Below are 25,114 nucleotides of genomic sequence, written 5' to 3'. Positions count from 1 at the left end.
TTTATTATTTCATCTCACATCCCTTCCTTTCCCCCAACACGTCACAAAATAGTTCGTGAACTCATTTCGTGCCCACTGCCTCACTTGCCCACTCCCTTTGTAAACTCGGAACCGTTATTTTGGCTTTCAGCAAATCTCAGGCCCACTCTTGCGCTCCGCTGTCGAATACCCGACCACCTTCTCTGCCTGGGCGTCTTTGAGCTCGCGGCGTTCAGCTCCCTCCAGCGACTCCGGCTGTTCCGGTTCCGGCCGTATTCGGATTCGGTGTCGTGCAGTCTCCGCCCCCTCCGCGTGCACCGTGAGCTCCTCCATGTGTCTTCATAGTAACCGAGCTTCTCATTTGGGGCAGTAGAAGGGCCGTATTTTTCTCCGCATGTGATTTATTCCCATTGTACTTCACCTGTTTTTGTGTAAATCGTTTAATATACTCCCAGGTTATCTGTAAAGCCCCGTCTGTATCTCAGCTGCTTCGCGTCCCTCCCCGTTCTGTCCTGTGTACATCAGTCGTGTTCTTGTTCCGCGGGCCCAGCTAGNGAGATCATGACCTAAGCGAAAGCCGAAAGCCGGACGCTTAACCGACTGAGCCACCCAGGCGCCGGGGCAGTTACTTTTTGGCTCTCATAAGGTAAGTCGGCTTTTGTTCTTCACACTTTTCTACGGATGTTTCTGCTTTTTTATCCAGGTGTACTTGTTTCCTATCTCATTTTTTGATAAATGATTTGTTTTTACCTTTACTATTCTTTTTCATTTAGTTTTTATCTGTCTTGTGAAGTCTCTTGTATTTCACATTGCGATTTTTTTATCCAGTCCCTTGTCACCTTTGTGTCTGAAGAGCATTATGTTTTCTTTAATCCTTCATTTGTTATTGCAGCTGAGCTAAATCACCTTAGATTTTCATAAATGATCCATTTTTCCATTTAAAACCATAGTAAGTACTTTTATATATATTTGCTTTTTAAAGTGATGGTCCATCTGATTTTTTTTGTACCTGGTATTTTATTTTGCTTCAACTTGTTTTATGTGTCTGTCACACTTAGTATTCCTCAATTACTTATGGATTCTGTATTTTTCTCTTTTAAATTTTGAGAACATACAGCTTTCTAATAGAGTCAGTGTGTTTTATTTTTTTACTTCTTAAATCCTAAATTGCTTTATTAATTAAAAAATAATTTATTCAAATGGAACCTTACAGAAAACCTGTTTATTTATCCACATGCCAAGGACAAAGAGGGATACACAAGAAGTGTTGGGGGAATATTAACCTGGTCTATATGAGCCAGGGAAGACTTGAGGGAGAGTAAGAATTTGAGCAAGACTGAAAGGATTGATAGTTCTGGATGGTTTAAGAAGAGGGGAGGTTGCCAAGCACCACAATTTTTCTTTTATGGTTTAGACAACAATTCACAGTTTTGGAGACAGACCAAACTAAAGTGATTCAAAGACAGTCAGGCACTAGCAATCACCAGCATATCAAGTTCCATTTATTTTCAATGAGAAGATAGCGGAAAAAGGATACAGGAAAGATGAACTGAAAAATGACCTTTAAAACCATTAACATGAGGGTAATCCCTATAAAGGATTTCAGCGATCTGTCCCAGGTGGTTAGAGAGCTACAACTTCCTTTCCATTGTCACTACTTTTCTTACTTTATAAGTTTTTGTTGCCTTGTTTCCACTTTTAATCTGTTATGCTAAATTCATCCGACCAATCTGTAAATCAGTAAATATTGTTCAGTAAAATGCCACATGATGTAGGAGATATAAAGAAGACTGCTTTCAAGGAGCTTTTAGTCTCATACAGAAGCAAATAAACTTATAATTTTGAGTAAGTATAGAACATAAATGATAAAATATTGATGAAGCTTTGAGGCTGTATGAATTCAGAAAATACAAAAAAAAAAACAACCCACCACCAAAATATAGAAAATAACTAGTGGTAGGATTAATCAACAAAGTTATTATGTAGGTACAGAAATTTAGCTGGACCCTGAGAGGTTTAGGTAAGTAGAACAGAGCAAAAGAACATTCCAAGGATAATAATATTTAAAAATAATTACATGTCTTAGCTCATAAAGTCAGTGATGAGTATGACATACATATACATTAACTTGTTAATTTATCTAACCATCAATTATTGAGCATGTTTTACATGCCAAGTTTTCTTTTCAGCCCTGAAACATAGTGAGGAACAAGATAGATAATATCTTTGCACAAATGAGGTTTAGATGCTCTGGAGAGGCTCTACTCAATAAAGAAAAGAACAAATGAGCAGAGAAGCTGATATTAAATAGCATAAGTGCTATGAAGAAATTAAATAGAATGATGTGATAGTGAGAGAGTGAGGAAGGAATATGATTAGTTTGGGTAATCAGGAGCTACCTCCAAATGATGAGAACTCAGTCACATGAAAATGGAGACAATGTATTCCAGAGAGTAGGAGAAGCTCTTAGGTAGAACTTAAGGCTTGAATGTGATTGGATTTGTTGTAATAGTAGAAATAAGAGTCATGGTTGCGGTAGAAGGTAGTAGGAAATAAGATATGAGAGGTAGATGTGGGCAGACCATACGGGGCCATTCTGGCCACAATAAAGTGTCTATTGATCATTAAAGGCACTGCTTTGTGAATTGTTCAAATTTTTGCCCATTGTTTTTTTTTTTTTTAAATAAATGTGGCTTTCTTTTTTCTCTTTTTTAAAAAGATTTTTTTTGCATTTATTTATTTTTGAGAGACAGAGTGTGAGCGGGGGAGGGGCAGAGAGAGAAGGAGACACAGAAACCGAAGCAGGCTTCAGGCTCTGAGCAAGCATTCAGCACAGAGCCCGATGTGGGGCTCGAACCCACAAACTGTGAGATCATGACCTGAGCTGAAGTCAGACACTTAACCAACTGAGCCACCCAGGCGCTCCAGTTTTCTTTTTTTTTTAATATTTAAAAAGTTTTTTTTAATATTTATTTCTAAAGTGAGAGAGAGAGAGAGTGTGTGTGTGTGTTTGTGTGTGTGTGTACGAGCAACGGAGGGGCTGAGAGAGAAAGAGAGGGAGAGAGAGAATCCCAAGCAGGCTCTTGTCATCAGGATGGAGCCCCACACGGGGCTTGAACCCACAAACCTCTAGAGCATGACCTGAGCTGAAATCAAAAGTCAGATACTTAACTGACTGAGCAACACAGGCAACCTGTGGTTTTCTTATTATTATCTTGCTTTGAGGTTTATATAACTTTTAAATCTGAAGCTAGATGCCTTTTATCAGTTTTATAAAAATTTTCAAGCAAAATATCTTTTTAAAAATTGTTTATTTACCTATTTTGAGAGAGAAAGAGAATATGAGCTGGGGAGGGGCAGAGAGAGAGGGAGACAGAATCCCAAGCAGACTCTATACTATCAGCATAGAGCCCAATGCAGAGTTTGAACTCATTAACCTTGATATCATGACCTGAGCCAAAATCAAGAGTTGGATATTTAACTGACTGAGCCAAAAAGGCACCCCCAAATTAACTTTTAATATTGCTTTTGTCTAAGTTTTTCTCTTCCTTTGTACCTCCCATTACATATGTGTTAGACCTCTGCACCCTGTTTCATATGGTTCCATATTTTCTACCACTTTATTTCTTTGTGATTTGATCTGTTTCTATCAAAATTTTCATCCAGTTGACTAGCTGTAATCCTTTCTGCTGTTTTATTTATTGAGTATTTTTTAGGTGTGTGATTTCTATTTGATTATTTTTCTAGAAACTATTAAATAGTTGTTTTAAAATCTCTTTGCTTGAATGTATTATATGGTTGTTTTAAAGTCTTTGTCTGCCTACTTCAATTTCTGGACTACTTGTGGGTCTGTGTATATGGTCTGTTTATTTTTTTTTAATTTGTGATCATAACCCTACTTCTTGGTATGCTTGGTAATTTTTTATTAAAATTAAAAATGGATATGGTATATTGGCAATTTTAGATTCTTCAGGAAACTCTCTTTTGTCCTAGAGAGGATTTGATTGTTTTCTGTCAGGGAAATAGAAGACAGACAGAATATCTTTAGTGAAGTCAAATCCCTTTTGAGTTTGCCTTATCCTTAGAGTTTAGCTTATTATAAGTCTTAACTGACCTGGGATGTCTATCATGGCCCTTGTTCATTAATGAATCTTGAACTCTATATCCAGTACTAGGAAATTGCTGATGTTTCTGTTTGGCTTTTTGACTTCTTAAAGTTTTGTTGGTTGGGAGAAAGATCTAGACTATAGATAAAATTTTGAACCATTGTCATAGATGTGTTAACTGAGGGTCATCGGCGTGGCTTAGTGGGTTAAGTAACCAACTTCAGCCTAGGTAATAATCTTGCCATTCCTGAGTTTGAGTCTTGTGTCAGGCTGTGTGCTGACAGCTCAGATCCTGGAGCCTATTTCAGATTCTGTGTCTCCCTCTCTCTCTGCCCCTTCCCCACTCCTGCTCTGTCCCTCTTTCTAGAAAGAAAGAATTTCAGATTGAGAGAGAGAGAGAGAGAGAGAGAGAGAAAGGAAGGAAGGAAGGAAGGAAGGAAGGAAGAGGGGGGAGGGAGGGAAAAGAAAAGAAAAAGAAAGAAAGAAAAAAAGAAAAGGAAAGAAAGTTAACTGACAGCATGCACAAAGAGAAGAGTGTTTTGGACAAATGTGGAAGGATTAAGATGGAAAAGTAAAGAGAGACAGAACTCTGAGGAATACCAACAATGCGCCCATGACTACTTTAGGACTAAGAAGCAAAGAAGAGTAAGAAGAGGTAAGAGGAGAAGCCAAGAGTGCAGTTTAATGGAAGCCAAAGACAGAGAATTTCATGAAGATGTTCTTGAGTTTCCAAAGACTGATATATCAAAGAGCCTGGGAACTGTGAAAGGTAAACAAACAAACAAACAAAAGAACTCTGAAGGGTTTATTCACTCTGTTTTGCAAGCTAACAAGTAAGTCTACGCAATTTCAAAATACTGACAGAAGCCATGAGACTCTTGAGTCAGAATACAAAGGACTGTATTGTCTGTGACTGAACAGATAACATGAGCTTCACATTTGCATCTGCTTTCTTGTCTTCCAAGTTCCAGGGAGCAGTGAAGAGTGGACCCAGGTGACATTGCACACACAGTGAGTATACATGGCAGATGTGGATCTTGATGCTTAGGAAACCATAATCTTTTAACCTGTACTGTGAGCAAAATTGCCCAACTTTGCTTGGGAGGGAGATATTATCTGTATTATACTGGGTAGCAAATAACAAGCTTACTCTCTGAGGGAAGCCTCACCTTCTAAGAAGACATGGTATGTAGAAATCTTTGAAAGGATATTCCACAACAAAAAGCTATCAGTGCCTCTGTTCTCAAAGTTGTGCAAAAATATGAGAAATTCCTAGAAAACTGTCTCCTATAAAAGGGAGAGACAGAAATAGTTACCAACAAAACTAATATTAATCTATCATTTATCTAAATTAATATTTAGCTATCATTTATCTCATTTACTTGTCAAAACAACTCTTCGGTACATTCCTTTATTGTCTTCATTTTACATATAAAAGTGGATACTGATGAACTTGTCCTAAGTCACACAGCTAGCAAGTGGCAAAGCCATATCAACTTGGATACTCATTGAAGTCCTACCATGTCCTGACTCACAGTCTATGCAAAAAGGGTGTAAACCACATTCATTGGCTACAGTAACATCATGGTCACTGTTGACCTCACCGAAAACCATTTCAGTGGAGTGATAGGGACAGAATACAGATTAGAGCAAATTGCAAAGTGATTGGGGCAGGTATAAATGGACGTAGTGAGCACAAGTTATTTGAGACGTTTGATTGCAAGGAGAGAGTAGAAACAAAGGACTTAAGAAAGGATTTTTTTTTTTAATTCTGAGATTTTTTTGCTTGGTTATGCATGGGAAGGAATTAAGAAAGGAAAAATATAACTGGGGTATGGAGGGGGCAATCCACAATATTTCAAGAAAGAAGGCCAAAGAAGATGAAGTCCGTGCACAAATGGAAAGATGAGAGCCACCTCCTCTTCCATTAGAACAGATGGATCTTGCAGCTATGCTGAGGTTGAAGTAGTTCCTATTTGACAGCTTCTCTTTGATCCGTGAAGTGGAAGGTAAGGTTATCTGCTGAGTTTAAAATACAAGGGACTAAAGAAAGTGGTTTGATTTTGAGAATAGAGTAGCTCTCTGTGAACAATAGGTGAGAGAGGCTACAAGGAGTAGAATGTGAGTTTCTTTCATGGTACTCAAGTGCTCTGCTATGGAGTTGGACAAACTGGGGAGCTGGGTGGATCATAGTTGAGAGTTGCCAGGACAAGGGAAAATGGGGAAATAAGGATACTGAAAAAAAAATGTGATTGATATGGTTGGCCATGAAACCTCAGCTGGACAGGAAAAGAAGTGAGGTCGGCAGGAAACTGAAACATAAGAAAGCAGAGGGGTGGACAATGAACTTAAAATCCCCATGAGGAAGCATTATATGGTGCAGTAGTTGAGTGAGTTCACTGGAATAAATAGAGTGTCTGAGTCCTGTTTTTTAAAATGAAGTTATGCTTGGGGCACCTGGGGGGCTCAGTCAGTTGAACACCTGACTTTGGCTCAGGTCATGATCTCATGGTTTGTGAGTTCAAGACCCACATGGGCTGGCTGCTGTCAGCGTGGAGCCTGCTTTGGATCTTCTGTCCCCTTTTCTCTCTGCCCCCTCTTAAAATTAAATAAGCGTTTACAACTGAAGTTATGTTTCATTTACCATCAAAAACCATAGTCTCTGCTTTTTTACACCATGTCAAGAATTTTATGATCATAGACAGGAAAACTTGAGGATTAAGCCCATGAAATTTCTTTTTTACCGATCAAATGTTGAAGTGGGCAGTGTCTATGGCAGGCACAGATAAAGTACTTTGTGATGTTGCCAGGAAGAAAGACTCAGCCAGGACAGAGGACCTAAATTATAGGAAGCTCTCTGTCAGAGGAAATAAGGTGTCCAAGGCAAAGAAAATGTACCTTCGCACAGAGTGTTTAAGCACTAGTGTTAGACAGCTATGAAACACACCTGGCACAAGGTGAGGCTATTGTGAAGAGCAACACAGTGAATGTGGGGGTGCAGATATCTTTTCACGGTTCTGATTTTATTTCCTTCATATATATATCCAGAAGTGAAATTGTTGGGTCATGCTCTAGTTGTATTTTAATTTTTGAATCATTTTAATTTCCATAATGTTTACCATAGTGTCTATACCAATTTATATTCTCACTAATATTGGTAAAATTTTGATATAAACGAGGTTTGTTTTCATTTGCCCCTCCCCTCTCCTTCTGTGTTCATCCCCCAAGTCTTGATAACGTTTCTCTTCTTAGGTATTCGGGGCACCTGAACCCCAGCTCGTGGCTGCATTACTTTTTAGCTACAACGCATCTCGTCGTGGGGGGGTGCGTACTTTTCAGACTTTATCTGCAGCATGTGATTATATGATGAAAACTTTTTCTTGAAATTTACTCTTTTCTTTTACTTGCTATGGTTTTTCTCCTTTTTAAACAGTCCTTTCAATCTTTTTTTATTTTGTGCTCATATTTTATTTTACTTATTTATTTTTTACAAATATTTTATTGTCAGGTTGGTTTCCATATAACACCCAGTGCTCATCCTTTCAATCCCTTAAATGACCCTCTCTTTCTCCGTTCATCTCTCAAGTACTGATGTGCTCAAAGTCTTGATTACTATCATTACAGAAGACATCGCTAATTGCTTACCGATATCTATTATATTCCTGTATGCTAGTTGCATGTCAGTTTTTCTTTTCTCTGTAGTAGAAAACCCTGTTTTAAATTGAATTTATTGTTCAACAGCTTTAAAAGTATTCATTTTAGTCTCTCAGGCTGCAGGATATGATCACATGACTAGAGTGTCGAATCACCCTGGTCTACCTGGGACTGCCTGGTTTTCTGGGTCGGGAGACTTTCAGTAATTAGACTGGGAAAATCACAGGCAAACCTGGGTTAATTGGACATCTTGCATCTGGCTTATTTCTAGTCAATGGTATGCGAAAAAAATGTCATGTGGGATAAAACTTTCTCTTTAAAAGACAGTGGGCGAGCTCTCTTTCTCTTTCTGCCTGATGAGATTATTAGTGCTCCAAAAACCATTTTGGAATTTGAATTGACCTTTAGGAAGTAGAGCAGAAAATTTAGGTGCTTGAATTCCTGATGATGTTGTAGAATCACTCACTATTATACTGCTTCGAATATTCTAGATTTTTTTTTAGGGGAACATAATCACAGGTGTATGGCCCCCTTCCCTTCCCTTCCCCCTTCCCCTTCCCCTTCCCTCCCCTCCCATCCCTTCCCCTCCCTTCCCCTTTCCCCTTCCCCTTCCTTCTCTCTCCCTTCTCCTCTCCTCTCCTTCCCTTCTGTATTTCTAAGGCAGAAAGATAACATCTTTCACTTTGTGGGCATAAAGTATCATCTGTTTGGTCTTGTATTGAGTTCTAGATCCATGTGGTAGCTTTATTGGCCAGCTATTTAGATGATCCGTGTGCCAAATCAAAACCTGTCAACTTCTTGTGACAGGACGCTCCTCCCCTGCATTCCTTACTACGGTGCAGAGACAGACTCATGTTGTGCTAGACAAAAGTCAGCTAGTCATTCCAGAATTTCTCTCACATCCAGTTGATGGCCAGGCTCTTTTAGTTGCATATCTAGAATCTGAACTTTCTACTCCTACCAAATTTGTGCTGGTGTAAGTCCTCATTATGTTTTTCTTGGGTCATTAAGCTGTCTCAAATATTTATAAAATACTACACTCTTATTGATAGTCATGCTAGAATTATCTTTTTAGAATGCACCTCTGACTGTGTGCCTCCCCTGTGTTAAAACCTTTGCTATTGCCTTCAATAAATAATATTAAGTTAATAGTTAAGTCTGTAATGTGCATCGGAGCCTGCCTGCCTTACCTCTGCCACATCCTGTTGTGCTTTTTATCACATGGGTACTAGTGTTTTCTTGTACTAGACAGACACACTGATCTAAATATGCCATATATGCCCTTACTGCAGGGCCATTGCCACTTCTTTTACCTGGAACATCCTTCCCTCAACTGATCAACCGCTGAAAGAGAGGTTCCCACATTTTCTTGGTTCATGACATCTTTAGTGCCTCAGTAATGTTTGCACAGCATCCACCGATGTTAATACATATTTATTTCCCAACAACTCAGTAACAATTTTAAGAAGTAATACACTTACACTGAAAGAAAAAATGTTATGTTTCTTTCTTAACCACAATTACTTATTAGTGTGATGTGTGCATCTGTTGCGTACTGCACAATTTCTCAAGTCTTACAGTTGCACTGGATCTTGCCACCTTCATTTCTTATTCCACGTTGATTTTTGCATGGCAGTAGTTTCTTTTTTTTTTACCCAGAAACTGGAGCTCTACAGAAATTCATCATCAAAAGAAATAGAGTTTGATCTAATGTTAAAATTGTAAACTATTTTGAGGTAGTATTTCATATGCTGTCTGACATTCTTGTGTTTCCTTAGAAACTTAAAAATATTCTGTGGTTCTCCAGTGGATTTGCTGTAGTACCCAGAGTACTTTGGCACATAGTTTGGGAACATGGTGCTAAAAGACTGGCATTGAAAATAGTACTACACAGGACGAAGCACAGGCATTCTCAATACATAATCCAGCTCAGCTTCCCCAAAGAAAACAATCAATAAAGGCTTCCTAAGAGGTTAAAAAAATAAAAGAAAATAGTACCACAGGAGTTGATTTTTTTGTTTTTTTATTTTTAAACTGTTTATTTGTTTATTTTTAGAGAGAGAGAGTAAGTGAGCAAGGAAGAGGGACAGAGGAAGAGAGAGAGAATCTTAGGAAGGCTTCACATCCAGCTCAGAGCCCGATGTGGGGCTCCATCCCAAGAACTTGGGATCATGACCTGAGCTGAAATCAAGAGTAGGATACTCAACTTATTGACCTACGCAGGTGCCCCATCACTGAGTATATTCTTTTACTTAAAGAGGTAGCAATTGTTCTGCTCAAGAAGTGGTAATTAGTAAGTCACTATGAGCTCAGAGTCTGTAAGTCTAATATTTTTATTTTAGACTTCACTTTAAGTCTAAGAATTTCTGCATTAAATGGTATTTGAGCTTGAAATATGGGCTGGATGTATCAAATGAGTGGCAACTAAAATATCAAATTTTTAGCAACTAAAAATATAAGCAACGGGGTATTTTCCCATATCTAACTCTAGCAAGGCCATGGACATTGAAGGGTACTTCCCAGCCTAACTCTAGTGAGGCTGTGGACATTGAATGGTAATGCCCAGATTGCTCCTTCAGATTAGAAGCGTTCATCCACTCACTGTTGATAGTACTGATGGCTGGTAGATCCTGGGAATTACACTTGGTCAAAATGAGCTGCCTTGCATAAGGTTATGAGGTCACCCTGTGGGCAGCCCACGTCTGATGACTACTCAGTGAAATGGTACAAAGGCCCAGGTCCCTTGCCTAAATTTGGGACACCTCTGAGGATTCATCTTTGCTCTGGAACCACCTGAGGGACTGACTTTGATTTCTGTTGAATTTCATCATAGTTCAGTCTTTCCCGTCCACCTAATCTTCCTTCTCTGGTTTGCCCAGGAGTTTTGGTAACACAAGTGCTCTCTGATAAACTTGCTTCATACAAATCTCCATTTTAGAATGAAACCAGAGAACTTGACCTAAGACAAGTTGTTATGATGATCACCTAAAGTGTCTTTTAAGCAAGGTATTATTTTTACTTATGAATATATACTTTTGAACTATGGATTTGTTATTTATTTGAATTTTTATGTTTTATTACTGTCATTGTATTAAACACAAAGTCTTAGGAACAATAGATTGAGCTATATCTTTTTTTTCACCAATAAATTTTCCAAAAATTTTTTTCTTCATATTATGATAAAGCAAAAAGGAGAGAGAGAGGAGGAGAGAGAGAGAGAGTGAAGGAGAAAGAAGAAAAGAGGGAAAGACAGTTATATTTGGAATCTGGCATGCCTCCTTTTCCCATTAAAAATTAACACTTAAATTCTAAGAGTTGGGAAAATTTTGTACCACTGGAAATTATGATCCACACATTGGTACCTATAATCTTTTACCATTTAAAAATAATAAACTTCTCAATCATTTCCAGTGAACACATTGTCTCCAATCGATTTCATTACATGCAAACACATGTATAAAAGTACAACAGGATTTTTTCTCATTTTACTTCTTCTCCAAAGACATGGAACAGTGACCTTATTAAATTTGTGCAACTTAGAGTCTTCTCAGAAGTTGAATAAATAGAAATTCAGGATTTTTAATATATTGATTTATAAAACATAAAATTGTTAGGAGAACAGTAAGAGCAAAGGCCTTCACAGTGTCACAGTGGAAAAATAGTGTCACATTAGTAGAATGGCCAATAGAAATCTTGAGAGTGGCACAGACCCGGGAAAGGCGGAGTCCATCCAGCCTTAGAACTGAGTGAATCTGGCCTGAGTAGCCTTGGTAGGGGGTGGAGCATCATCTGGGAACACTGGGAAGATACTGGCGAATTCTTGCAATGAGATCCAGGCACACACAACACAGCAGTCAGGGAGTCAGCGCCCTTCTCTGAATCTGGTGTTTTTGGATAGGTGTGTATTAGAAACGGAATGATTAAGAGGATTCTGGAACCAGAACATCTGTTTCTAAACTATATCTTTGCTGTTTATGTTTTTGAGTTATTGTGGGAGAAATTAAAGGAGTTTCCTGGTTCATTCCTTCAAGGTTAAAATCACTTTACAAATGAACAGTGTAGCTGTTTTAATTTTATCTTCATTTGAGTCAACGTTAAAATGATGCCTTATCAGACAGTAAGTAGTTGAGAACAGCTGTTAATGAAAAGAAGTCAAAGTCATGACTCCTTTTAGCCAACAGATGGCGCTTATGTACCACTTAGGCAGCTGGGAAGGGGGGAACATCTTTCAAAGAATCTGACTGTATGAAACCTAAGGCTGTGGAATAATGACAATGTACTTGAATTTTACCATACTGCATTTGAAATGTAAACAGCTTAATTTAAAAGATATGCTTTTTATTTGAAAATGTATTATTAAACAGCAACCATCCACCAGAGAGCTAACATAGCAAATTAAAACACTTGTGAAAAATGCAGGATCCTGCAACCATCTTACTTCCATTCCAACAACAGAGCTGGAAGGGAAGTATGAGAGTGGCAGGAAAAAGGAAATAGCAAAATAATATGTTAAAGGCATATATGCTAGTTTGAAAATCAGAAATTCATTGTTATGTAAAAATGAACCTTGGGCTTTCTGTGTCTGCCTAAGACATGTGGTTTAGCATTGTCCGTAACACTTATTGAATATCTACTGTAATACTATACATATTACAGTATATGTGCTTTACATTCAGGATTCACTTTGTCCTCAAAACAGCTTTAAGTAGTTGTAACTCACCAAATGCATCTCGCAGATGGCGGGAGTGAAGCTTGTGTAGAAATGGTAAACATTTGGAGCCAACAAGTGAACCCAAAGTGTCTAATTTCAAAATTTATAGTCTTTTTAAAAAAAATTTATTTCTGAGAGAGAGAGCGAGAGAGAGCAAGCAGGGGAAGGTCAGAGAGAGAGGGAGACACAGAATCTGAAGCAGGCTGCAGGCTCTGAGCTAGCTGTCAGCACAGAGCCTGAGGCGGGGCTCCAACCCACAAACCATGAGACCATAACCTGAGCTGAAGTCAGATGCTTAACCGACTGAGTAGGTGCCCCTCAAAATTCATAGTCTTAACCACTATGCTGTGGCAGCTCTGTACGATTTGAATCCCAGATTTATAAAATGTATTATTTAAACCTCCCCAGATTACTGTTACTCTTTTGTGCAATTATTTTTCATAAGCACATTTTAAAAAATATCTATTTATTTGAGAGAGAGAGAGAGAGGGAGGGAGGGCCAGAGAGAGAGAGGGAGACAGAGAATCCAAAGCAAGCTCCAGGCTCTGAGCTGTCAGCACAGAGCCCCATTCAGGGCTTGAACTCATGAACTGTGAGGTCATGACCTGAGCCAAAGTCGAATGCTTAACCCGGGTGCCGGTCATAAGCACATTTGAAAACGTTAGACATATGTTTCGGCATCCTACGTATTTGGACAGGATGCCAGCAATGCTACCCACTAGCCTTTCTCCACCTACAAAATCATTGCAATACTAGTGACTTTAAGGACTGTTGTGAGAAACAGAAGCACACATAGCGCTTATATTGAGTACCTACCCGCTATGTGGAAGTAATTATTATCAGAAAATGTCTAACAAGATCTGATTTCCTTCTATAGGCAAACTCTAAGTCAGCAGTGAGGAAAGAAAGACCTGTGGGAAAAAATGGCTAAGGCATCCTTTGAGTAAAATTAGAACATGTATTTCTCGTACAGGTCTGTTAACTCTAAAAAAGTCATTAAATAGATAGCGTCAGAATTGTCCATATGAAGATTAGTTTTTAAGTTGCAAAATAATTCTTCACTAAGAGATTACTAAAACGATACATTTTGAAATTGTAATTTGTTTTAATGCATTCATAATGTGATACAACTGACATGTTTTGGGAAGTAAATTACATAAAGTGAGATGAAAGTTAAGTGATTATTCCAGATCATCAAATCCTAGTACTTTTATTACTGAATCAAGATTATAGAAAATTTTATGCTATTAATTATCTTGCATATTTCTTTTACCCATAAAGTTCTAGATTAGTTTATTTTCTGGGGAAAACTCTGTGATGAATCATATGTGCATCAAAATTTTACTGTATTTAAGCCATTATCTTGGAAATAATAAGTGTACAACAAATTTATTAAATGAGGGCTACACATACAATTAAGGTAGCCAGGTTTATTTGTGTAGTTTGTGCTTTGACTAATTATAGCTATTTCCATTGTGATTTTTTTGAACTCTAATTTTCTAGTATAGTTTAAATCTGAGAGTTCCCCAAAGTCAGAACATAAATGTATGTTTAAAAAATCCTTAGTCCCTTGGTGGATTTATTTTAACACATCACCTCCTGCATTTCATTACATGGATTCGTCTTTAAAAACGGAGAGCAGCTGGTGTTGGCCGGATGTACAACTTTCTCCCATATTCTTCTCCAGGCTCAATAACCCCAATTCCCTCAGCCTCTCATCCTAAATCCTATTTTCCAACATTTAAATCACTCTGCTGATCAACCTGGCCCTCTTCAAATTTACTCACCTATCTGTTATGCTAAGCAGTCATAATTCATTAACCAGTTTTCAATCAGTAATAAAGCAGCCGCCACTCACTGTGTTCCCTGCTGTGTAAGAAAGGACCCACATAGAAGAACAGCCACAGACACCAAAAATGGAGTCGTTTCCAACCACTCTTTGGACCCACACATTTGTTTATATTCATATCTACCCAGATAAAGGCTTACGTGTCCTGCGCCATGTGCCAGGCCTTTGCGCCCTCTTCATCAGACATGTGCTGGTGGTTACAGTGGTTCTGGCCGAGGACATAGAGTCTGTCCACTTGCTGCTTATATTTCAGTGGGGAGTCAAATAATAACGGAAGTTAATTATTATGAAAAAATAAAGTATTTGTGTTAAGAAGAAAAATAATTTTAAAAAATTGAAAAAAGTTTATGTATAGGGAATAAGAAGTCAAGTGTGGTTATTTCTTCTCTTTATTGGTTGGTAGATAAAAGTTTAAATCTGGGCCCCTGGGTTGGTCTTCATTTCGACTCCGGTCATGACCTCATAGCTTGTGGGATCTAGCCCCATGTGGGGCACTGGGCTGTCCTGACAGCACAGAGTCTGCTTTGGTTTCTCTCTCTGCTCTCTCTCTGCACCTCCTGCTGTTCATGTTCTCTCTATTTGTCTCAAAATAAATACACTTAAAAAAGTTTGAATCTATAAAAATACACTAATGATGATGTTATAAAGGCTAATATTCGTAGAGTGATCATCGACTAGATAACCATGCATTGCATGAACCACTGTATATGCATTATCTCATTGAATCAACAGAAACACACTTTATAAAACAAATACTATTACTAGTTCAGTTTCCTACTGCGAAGCCGGAGGTTCAGATAGTTTGAGTTTCTTAAGTCATCCAACAACTAAGCAGGAAGGCCTGGAAACAAAATCAGGTCTTCTAGAGCTTAAGTTCTTAACCCCTGTAATGGTGCTGTTGGGACAAGAGTGGGGAGGGAAATTCTCTGCTTTTGTCTGTAGCTCTGAAAAACAGTGCTTATGAAAACAAAAACTTTGTTCCGTCAAAGACAGGGCTCGCTCTTCCCAGGAGGGTATTTCATGACTGTCTTTTATTACCCAAGCATTCCCTTGGGGAACTCACCCCATTATCTCTCTCCAAGTAGCTTTACAAACTATTGCTTCCAACTCTGATAGTCTCTCCCTGAGATCATGGAATCAGATTTTCTTGTTCGGGACTTAGATCAGCTCAGTTATTTTTTTGTGTATATTATGAGTTGATATGAGCAATCTGACTAGGTGTTCTGCTTCTTAATCTGGCTGCTTCAGAATAACCACAGCCAGTGCCACACAGGTTCAAGACCTTGGGTCTGACAAAGTAGCCTGTCTACTCAGAGCATATGAATCCCATAAAATAGACTCGCATGCTCTGGACAATAGAGGGGGAAAAAACATGGAGACAAACCTATGCTTTTGTTTCTGGATTGCCAAACCTCCTAGCCAGAGCACATACACATTAACAAATTTTTCACAGGTGGGAGTTTTTGTAAGTTAGGAGACTATAGCCTCAACCATATGATCTGTTTAATTTCTTTACCATCACAGTATGTTTAAATAAAGTTTATGTAAAGCTATATGTTTAAAAGAATCACTCTGAGGTAGTTTATCCCCAGGACCACTGGTGACTGTATTTAAATCATGGACAATGGTACAAATAACTTCAAGGTCAGGATCTCCTATAAACCCCTATTCCCTGGTACCCCATTAAAGGTCATTGACTTCTCTTACCTTTCATTCTGAGCTCTCCTCTTTGCTAACTGTCTTTACCAGAGGAACTGCCCTTCCCATATCATTTCTCTCCCATCCATTGCTATTCCTTACCACCCATGGGACCTCCCCATCCACACTCTTTCCCACAGGCACTGGAAGAGATAAATTTCATGGGCAAGAAAGACTGATGCTCCTTTTTTACCTTGATGCCTTTCAGGAAAAACTCTCCGTTCTGCCTCTGCTCCTATTCCCTGTGGTGAAGCCCCTCTTTGGGCACTTTGCATTTATAAACTGGGTCTGGCTTGTTGTGGGTTAGTGACCCTTTTCTGGCTAAATTTATGATATTCTGCTTTCTGTAGGAGACAGAGTCAGGCTCATTATGTTGAAATAATATTTGCTGCTTAAAAGTTCTCAAAGAGAACCTTGAGCTCTTCAGGGGAAAGATACTATATAAATCCAATAAAGAATGAATACATAAATAATAAGAGGTTGGTCAATGCTGAGTGTAGTAAGAAGATTTTTCTTTTCTGCTACTGGGTAAGAGATACTATAAATTATAATTTTTCAAAAGTGTGGCAGTCTTATTCGAAGCAAAATGATGAGATATCTCCCTTTTCTTTTGAGAATAGAAGAAGAAGTGGGTTTAAATTGGAGTAGAAGGATTTGGGGTTAGATACTGTTTGTTTCTATGGGGCTATTACATTTAAGTAGATCTGGTCAGTATGTTGGACTCATTTAAAAAGAACTAATGAACATATGGGCCTGCAAATGGTGCTAATCCTCCTTTCCACAAGCTTCTTTACATGCTGTGGGACATTGTTCTGTACTGGATGACTCAGAGGATGAGGAAAGACAACTATATTGAATTGCGTTTCATGCCTGACTTGTGAGTTGAGACAGCATTGGGTTCTAAGCATAGACTTTAGGGTCAGAAAAACCAGTCCATTTCAAAGCCACTTTACTTTGTGAGTTTGGACAACTTATTTGTCCACTCAGAAATTCAGTTTTCTCAATTTGAACTTGGGGATAATACCTTCTAGCCTTTAGGATTACCAAGCAATTTAAGTTTACTTACTTATTTTTTTTTTTTTTTGAGAGAAAGAGAGAGAGAGAAGAGGGGGTGGGCAGAAAGAGAATCCCAGGCAGGCTCCATACTGTCAACGCAAAGCCCAACATAGGCCTCGATCCCACAAACTGTGAGATCATGACCTGAGCCGAAATCGAGTTAGATGCTTAACTGACTGAGCCACCCAGGCACCCCTGATTATCAAGCAATTTAAAAGAGAATATATGTAAAGTGTAATACACAGTGATTAGCACATATCAAACTTGCAATAACAGAGGGTCAAGTCAAACCTGTAGTCTCATTGGTCAGGTGTCTCTCAATCTCAAATAAGTTTCTGAGAATGGGTATCACCTTTCCCTCCTCACTCTCTCCTTCTTCCTCCTTTGCTCTAAAAAATTAATTGACCATCCATTACGTAGTGGTCTATTAGGCACTTCACAGTGAGAAATCCACGGTCTACTAAGAGGTTGAGGCAAAAATGTAAAGAAATATTTTCAACAAACTTCATAAGATGATATACCAATTGTCAAACAGGAAGAACTCCTAGCCCAAGGCATAGTAGAGGAATCATATGTGCTGGTATTTTTGGAACTACAGCTCCTTAAAATCTTTTCCATGGCTTAAATATGGGTGAAACATCAACAAAGTTTCTCAAGACTGCTTGCTCTCTTCCTCCATATTTTGATGTGGCTTTGAGGTTCACATTCTTCATCAGTCCAATTCTTAGTTGGATTTAGAACCAGTAAGAGGAAGATTTATGATGAAGCATTTAGATTTCATCTAAAACCTTTCAAAGGTGGTAATAAATAGGCATAGGAGGCACAAATACACAAAGACAAAAGAATGGCACAGACAGCTTAGCTGACAAAAGAAGTCAACCTCTAGGAACTGTAAAGCAGAGGATGCATGGCAACTGATTCAACTAAGAGAAACCTAACTGTGTTGTAGGAATGGAGGCAACCCACAATGAGCAAATCTCCCCTTCTGAAGTACGGAATTCCAGCACAGCTCTGAAACGTGAATGATCAGACCCCTGAGCTGAAACTAGGATTCATGGTATGGTTTTAAACTTTCCAGATCCACCTCCCCCTCAACAGTCAAGTGACACCATTGTTCCCATTGGCAGAAGACTGTACTTTTACTTTCTAGAAAGGGTAAAATTATAAGGTTTCTGCACTTGGGGGGCACTGGACACTTGAAGGTGGGTGTCGGACTTGCTATTAAAGGCATAGAATTTTGTATGGGTTTATTCGTATAATAAAACCCCATCTCACTGCTTTCCCCATCTTCATATACTGCAAATGATATCTTCTTGATATTCTTATCCTCTGTCTTACCTCAGCTTCCCAGTCCAAGGAGACTGTAAAGCTTCCTTCCCCAAACAGAATAACTTGCTTCAAATGATGCTAAGAGCCCCCCAAGATTAGTCATTTTCAACCTTGTCTGCACGTTAGAATCTCCTGGGGGAGATTTTTTAAGTATTCTGATACCTGTGTCTCACCTCCAATCAATTGAATCAAAATATCTGGGGATAGGCTGAAATACCAGTATTAAAAAAAATTCTTTTTAAGTGCTCACAAGTTGGGGAGGGGCACAGAGGGGGAGACAGAGGATCCAAAGAAAGCCTCATGTTGTGTGCTCAGAGCCAGGATGCTCAGAGCTGGCGGTGCTCAAACTCAGGAACCGTGAGATCATGACCTGAGCTGAAATTAAGAGTCAGCCTCTGAGTCACTCAGGTGCCCCTGAAATACCAGTATTTTTTAAAATACCCAGCAGCCAAAGTTGGGGACTACTGTACCTACAGTGAGGCCCATCAATCAGCAAACCTTGTCATTACACACAGAACTGCCACTTAGTCTTTAGGGCTTCATTCCCTTTCACTAAGTATTTGAAAAAGACTTTAATGTGAAAGAAACAAAAACCAAAAGAAAAAAAAAATGACAACATAAAATTCACAAAAACAACGTATAAAGGAGCCAGACACTCCAAAAATCTATAATGAATTTTAAAAATAAATAAAGATACTGCATATGTGAGAAAAGAACAAGTCACTACACAAAAGAGAAAATGAGAGAACAAGATAGAACCTTGGAAATTATTACAATATTACAACAGAAAAATAAATCGGCTGAAGATTTGTAAAGCAAGTTGAAGCAGTTTATTTCAAAGAGGAAAACTGATTAAGAGGTAGCTCTGCTATATACTAGCTGTGAAAATTTTAGGCATCTAAATTATCTACCATCTTTTTTTCTCAATTTCTTTATTTATGCAGTGAGATACTGGTAAGCATTCTTTAGAATATTCCTGTGATAATTGAATAGGCTAACAAAAGCAACATGGTTAGAACAGTGTGGTATTTTTAATAATAAGAAAAAGAAGAGAGAAAGATTAGAACACTAAATCATTCCTGGTTGTTTCACATGCAACTGAAAGAATGACCAGAGAATAAGCACAGAGGTCACAGAGGGGCAGAAACTATTAAGGAAATACCATGAACACATTCTCTAGACCTAACCTTTCATGTTGAAGGGGCTGAATATTGACATATGAATTTGACAAAAATAAAATGAAAACAGCACATCATTGTGAAATTTCTCCAGAAGATGAGGAAAATAGTACAAGAGATTCTGCAAGTTTTCAGAAGAGAAACACAGATTTACAAGGTTTTAGATTTTTTAATGTTAACCCTGGAAGCGGAAAGACAAAGGATGATTATGCACAACTTAGAATTCTATACCCAACCAAATTATTACAATTGTGAGCATAGAATAAAGGTGTTTAAAACATGTAAGGAATTAAAAAAATCTTCTGTCTATCCTAGGAGTGTCCCAGAGGCTGTGCTTGAAGATGAGAAAATAAGATGAGAAACCAAGAGATCCAGAAAGGAAGAGATTGAACATATGGCAAAGGGAGAGTCATGACAAAATGGAGATTCTTGAAAATGTGTCATTTCACACATATTTAAGTATATCTGCCAAATATATTCATAGAAGTAAAATTACTGTATCAAAGGATATATGAATTTTACATATTGACAGATTTCATCAAATTGGCCACCAGCAAGTCCTGATTTTCTGACTCTTACCGTCTGATAGGGTAAAAGAGTAGCCTACTTTACTCTTAGCTTGTATTTATATTTCTCATACTGCAAATGAGGTTAAGCATATTTTTGTATGGTTATGGCCATTTATGTTTCCTTTTCCAAAAAACATCTGTTCAAATATGTTGAACATTTAGTATTTTTATTCAGTCCAACTAACATATCCTATAATGTACCAAATATTAGGCAAGCCCTGGAAACATTTACTTTAGAGGAGGGTTGGGATGGAATCAGTAAATATTGAAACTACTCGGCAGTAAGTGATGCAATAATGGCTATACAGAAGGTGCTACTTAGAACCATATTAGTCTCCAATATTATATTCTAATTATTATGGCTCTGAAGTGATGTTACTTTATATGAAGCAGTTAATTTTTATCTGGTTTATTTTCTTATGCAAGTCTTCAGTTCATATGTTCTGAAATGTGTCAAGCTCAAAGAAGTTAACACTCTGTAAGGCAGCTCCCAGCCCTCACATCTCCAGCCTCCTCCCTCCCCCTCCTCCTACATGCAGCTCAGCTCCAGCCACACCTGCTCTCGTCTACTCCCCTCCCCCCACCCCCCAAATACCAGGTTGTGTCCCACCTTCAAACTTGTCTTCAGGCTTCAGGCTCCATTGGTTGGTTTATTCCGAGGTATTTTATGGTTTTTTGTGCAATTGTGAATGGGATCAGTTTCTTGATTTCTCTTTCTGTTGCTTCATTGTTGGTGTATAAAAATGCAACTCGATTTCTGTACGTTGATGTTGTACCCTGCAACTTGGCTGAATTCTTGGATCAGTTCTAGCAGGCTTCTGGTGGAGTCTGTCGGGTTTTCTATGTAGAGTATCATGTCATCTGCGAAGAGGGAAAGTTTGACTTCCTCTTTGCCAATTCTGATGCCTTTGATTTCCTTTTGGTGTCTGATGGCTGATGCTAGGACTTCCAGCACTATGTTAAACAACGAGGCTCCATTGGTTGGGATGCCAGGTCTCTGCCTCAGTAGCCACCTTATCCTGAAGACTGATTTCACCTCCTCCATCATGTTTCTTCTCTCATCCAAAGTCAAAATTAAATAAACCTTCTACATAGTAATTTCCTAATAATAATGTGTGTCCTTCTCTTGTGATTTACTTCTATACCATGGAGGTTAAAAGCACTGTTACGGAATCAGACAGATCCTGGGCCTGCCATTTGCTATATTTGAGTTTTGTGTATTCTTTAGCAAGTGACATCATTTTCCTGAGCATCAGTTTCTTCACTTCTAAATGAGAGTAATAATAATAATAACACCTACATTATAGGGTCGAAAGGAGTATAAAATAGCATATGGTAGCCACTGCCCGGCACATAGTAAACACGTACACGTTCAGTCCCACCTAGAACCAGGTCATGGGGCTTTCCCAGGACCCCTTTGGTGGTCTGCTGCCGCGGTGTTAAGTGATCCATCCTCTTTTACTTATTTTGTTGTTGTTTGTTTTGGGGGGTGGTGTCGTGATGTCGGATCATTAAAAAGGAAAATCGCAGCGTGGTGCTCAGCCGCACTTGGGCTCACTTACTGATATGTACTGATGCCAGGTCTCCCCCAAGCAGCTACTGGAAGATCAGCTCCTCTGCTCTCCTGCAGGTCACGGCTTCCCCTCAGCTGCCAGGTCTGGAGTATGGATGTTTTTTCAAGATTCTTATGCTGACCACCCTCCTTTCCTTGTGGTCTCCTTGTGCGGACCTCTTCTCTCTGTCTCTGTGACTACACTTCACACCTGCCTTCTCACTCGTGCCCACGTGGAGGCTGAAAGACAGTTGGAAGCCCTTGCGCTTCTGCATTCTCTTTGCAGTCTCTGGAGGTGCTGTGACCTCTATGATCCGCTCCTCTTCTCACCTTTCGTTTTTTATTTTCTGGAGTCTAGTTGGAAGATAACAAACAATAAGAGCAACCTTCTTTCTATTGTTTCTTTCTCTTTGTAATTTGAATGCAGCAATCTAAACTCTCCCTGTCAGTGTGGATGGAGATGTCGGAGAAAGGATTAATATTTCAGAATAATGTATCTCGCTATGCACCCTCAAGTTGGGTATGATTTTAGATTTTCTTTATCATAAATGGCTGCTTATTGGCCCATATCTCCCATCAGAACATAACCTATCTGAGGACACTGACTGTATCTATGACATTTTGCTTTTTAAAAAAATTTTTTTTTAAATGTTTTATTTATTTCTAGGAGAGAGAGACAGCGTGAGCAGGGGAGGGTCAGAGAGAGAGGGAGTGACAGACTCTGAAACAGGCTCCAGGCTCTGAGCTGGCAGTCAGCACAGAGCCCGACACGGGGCTCGAACCCACGAACCGCGAGATCATGACCTAAGCGAAAGTCGGACGCTTAACCGACTAAGCCACCCAGGCGCCCCGACATTTTGCTTTTTTACAGTCAGTGCCTGGCACTGTTGATTGAATGAAGATTCTGCCAAATACTCTAAATGACACTTGAAATATGAATTTTGATACCCCAATAGGCTTAAAATTGTTTTGTCCACTTACGGTTATTTATTACAAAAAACGTTTAAGGGATATAAGTTTGCCAAATCCACATAGCTTTCTAAGTTAGCACGATTTTGGTATAATTCTTTTCTCTGAATTTAAAAATTCAATTGCAACAGCTCCCAGGTTCAATATTGAATGTTCATGTTACAAAGTCCAATAACATGTAAATGGAATTTTATGCTCTCCAAGAGTACTTCTTTATAATGTACGTAGAAGTCACGTGGGAATCTTGTTAAGGAATAGATTCTGATCCAGTGGGCTTTAGATTCTATGTCCCTCAGAAGCTTTCAGGTCATGCTAATCCTTCTAGTTCATGGACTGTATTTTGAAAAGGACTTTGAAGGCTCTAGATAAAATAACAAAGAAACCTTCTATGGAATATAGAAATAAAAATGATTACAGATTCTATTATACAGTGTCACTATGTCATCAAAGAATAAAGAAAAAAACCCTTAAAAGTAAGAATTATAATGTCAAGTAAATAACATCACAAAGTGTCCAATAGCATTTACTGAAGTTATACACAAATAATAATCACAACATAAATAGCCCCTGTCCTTAGTAACCAGCAATTGCAAAGTAACTTTACTTTTTGGTGATTGTTGAAGTACCTGCTGATTTTGAATTTCTTCAGATGCTACAGTAAAATTTCAGAAGCCAGCTTACTTGCTAATATAAGTGATGACAAGCATACATCTACTTTTTCTAAAAATTCTACTAATGTTACAAATGGCAATTATAAAATTATGGTGATGAAATATTAAGTCCTAAACAATCCACCATTCTTTTAAATTATGAATCACTTACAGTTAAACTGCCATATGGATTTATTCTTAATTATACTAATGAGAAATAGCAATGTCTACAATTTGTAATACAGGATTTAATTTTTAGTTCTAGAGAAAATTTCCACACAGACCAGGTCCTATTAATAAAATTCAGTGTATCCAAAATCAGGCACAAAAATGTATCAGCTAATGCTGAAAGTACTCTATAAACAACAAAGAATTTTTCTTACACTGCGTCATGGTTTTTGTGTGTCCTACGCTTTGGCAAAAATTAGAATGTGTTTGCTAGACAATAAAGTGGCATTTTGTTTTGTATTGAGAAACAGCTACGGACAAACCTCTGAACATTTTGCAGCTTAAAATTTGAATTAATTTAATAGGAATTAAGAAAACTTAATAAGCTTAAATCTGTCATAGAAGTTGTTCAACAGATCAGGAAACAAATGTCTCTCCTCTGATGTAAAAAGATAATTTCCAATAATGTTTAATGAATTGAAGAAAAATTATACTGTGTTCTCCAGCAAGGAATCTGCTAAGTTTGTAGGCTTACATGCTTGCGACTCGCCCTCAGCGTTTCCCACATCTGTTCCTTTTCACGGATTCCTGCCTTGAAGGTTTGCTTGATTACGAATGTGTACTTACCACTTTAGAGTGTGTGTGTGCGCGTGCAAACACACACACACACATGCCCACACTACCACCACCATTGAAAGGTTACTATTTCAGATGCAAATTAATTGAATAAATTTGGGTCCAAAGCAGTAAGGCTTTAAGAAGATTATATCTATTGCTTTAAGTTCCAATAATTAATATTTTTTCCAAAATATATCAGTGGGAAAATTGGGGGCTACTTTTTACCATTTATCTATTGCTGTTTCTTTTATTACTACATTCTTACTTACTTACCACATTCAAGAGCACACCTTCCATTCATGGGCCTTACCTTTCTGAAGGACTTCACTCATCTAGAATAGACTTAGAGACTTGAGGCTGAAGAATTAATTCATTTTTTTTCAAGTCTTAGGGCAGCAAAAATGCAAGTCTTAATGTAACTCATGTAATTTACTTGTTAGAAAGGGACATGGGTATCGTGGTAGCATAAATCATTCCTTTCAAAACTCTCCTTCAATTTATAGCCGCTAGGACATCCATGAGCCAACAGAGATTTCTCTGCACAGCCCACCAGGACGCCAGAGCGATGCACACATCTGTAGAGCTGAGGGCAGGTGGGCTGGACGTCACGGCGGTGGCGAATCTGGGGGATCAGGGACGGCACCTGTGGAGCAGTGGCAGAAGTAACGCGGGTGAAAGAATACCGATTTCTAGGAGCCATGGTGGCGCCCAGGACCCTGACAGTCTTGGTGCTCTTTGCAGCCCTGATGCCTGTGACCTTGGTGACCTCGACAGTGACCGCTGTGTCCCAGACCCCAGTGACCGCATATATCCTGGCAGCTGGTGCCAAAACCCTGGCAGTTTCAGGAGCAGCTCCTGGGAAGATGCCCCCTCAGCCCGAGCCGGCAGCGGTGTTAGTGCCTGGGATCCTGCTGCCTGATACTACAGAGAAAAAAGATTTGTAAAAAATGGAAGAAAGCATGATCCCATACCTTAATAGACCTCAAAAATGTGTCTGTAACAACAGTTCTAAACAATAAACATGAGTC

At 38.7% G+C, this 25,114-nt stretch overlaps 1 protein-coding gene across 14 annotated transcripts in view; it reads left to right on the top strand.

Moving 5' to 3' along the window:
- The first annotated feature begins 538 nt into the window (after nucleotides 1-538).
- LOC144227628 (uncharacterized) overlaps nucleotides 539-25,114 on the top strand; it is an 82,686-nt gene continuing 58,110 nt past the window's right edge. The window contains exons 1-5 of one of the 14 annotated variants that reach the window (XM_077759325.1): nucleotides 539-625; nucleotides 5,051-5,096; nucleotides 18,003-18,110; nucleotides 19,876-20,150; nucleotides 24,590-25,113. In XM_077759325.1, the coding sequence (XP_077615451.1) occupies nucleotides 24,604-25,005 (402 nt within the window). In that variant the 5' untranslated portion in view covers nucleotides 539-625; nucleotides 5,051-5,096; nucleotides 18,003-18,110; nucleotides 19,876-20,150; nucleotides 24,590-24,603 and the 3' untranslated portion in view covers nucleotides 25,006-25,113. Of the gene's footprint in view, nucleotides 626-4,596; nucleotides 5,097-5,738; nucleotides 6,095-18,002; nucleotides 18,111-19,875; nucleotides 20,151-24,589; nucleotide 25,114 lie in introns of those variants that run through there. The other 13 variants (XM_077759310.1, XM_077759314.1, XM_077759380.1 and 10 more) reach the window with 13 other exon arrangements.

Source organism: Crocuta crocuta, unplaced genomic scaffold (assembly GCF_008692635.1).
Source record: "Crocuta crocuta isolate KB4526 unplaced genomic scaffold, BGI_CrCroc_1.0 scaffold556, whole genome shotgun sequence".
In the NCBI taxonomy this organism is placed as follows: Eukaryota; Metazoa; Chordata; class Mammalia; order Carnivora; family Hyaenidae; genus Crocuta; species Crocuta crocuta.
This window is presented reverse-complemented; position numbering and strand designations above follow the sequence as displayed.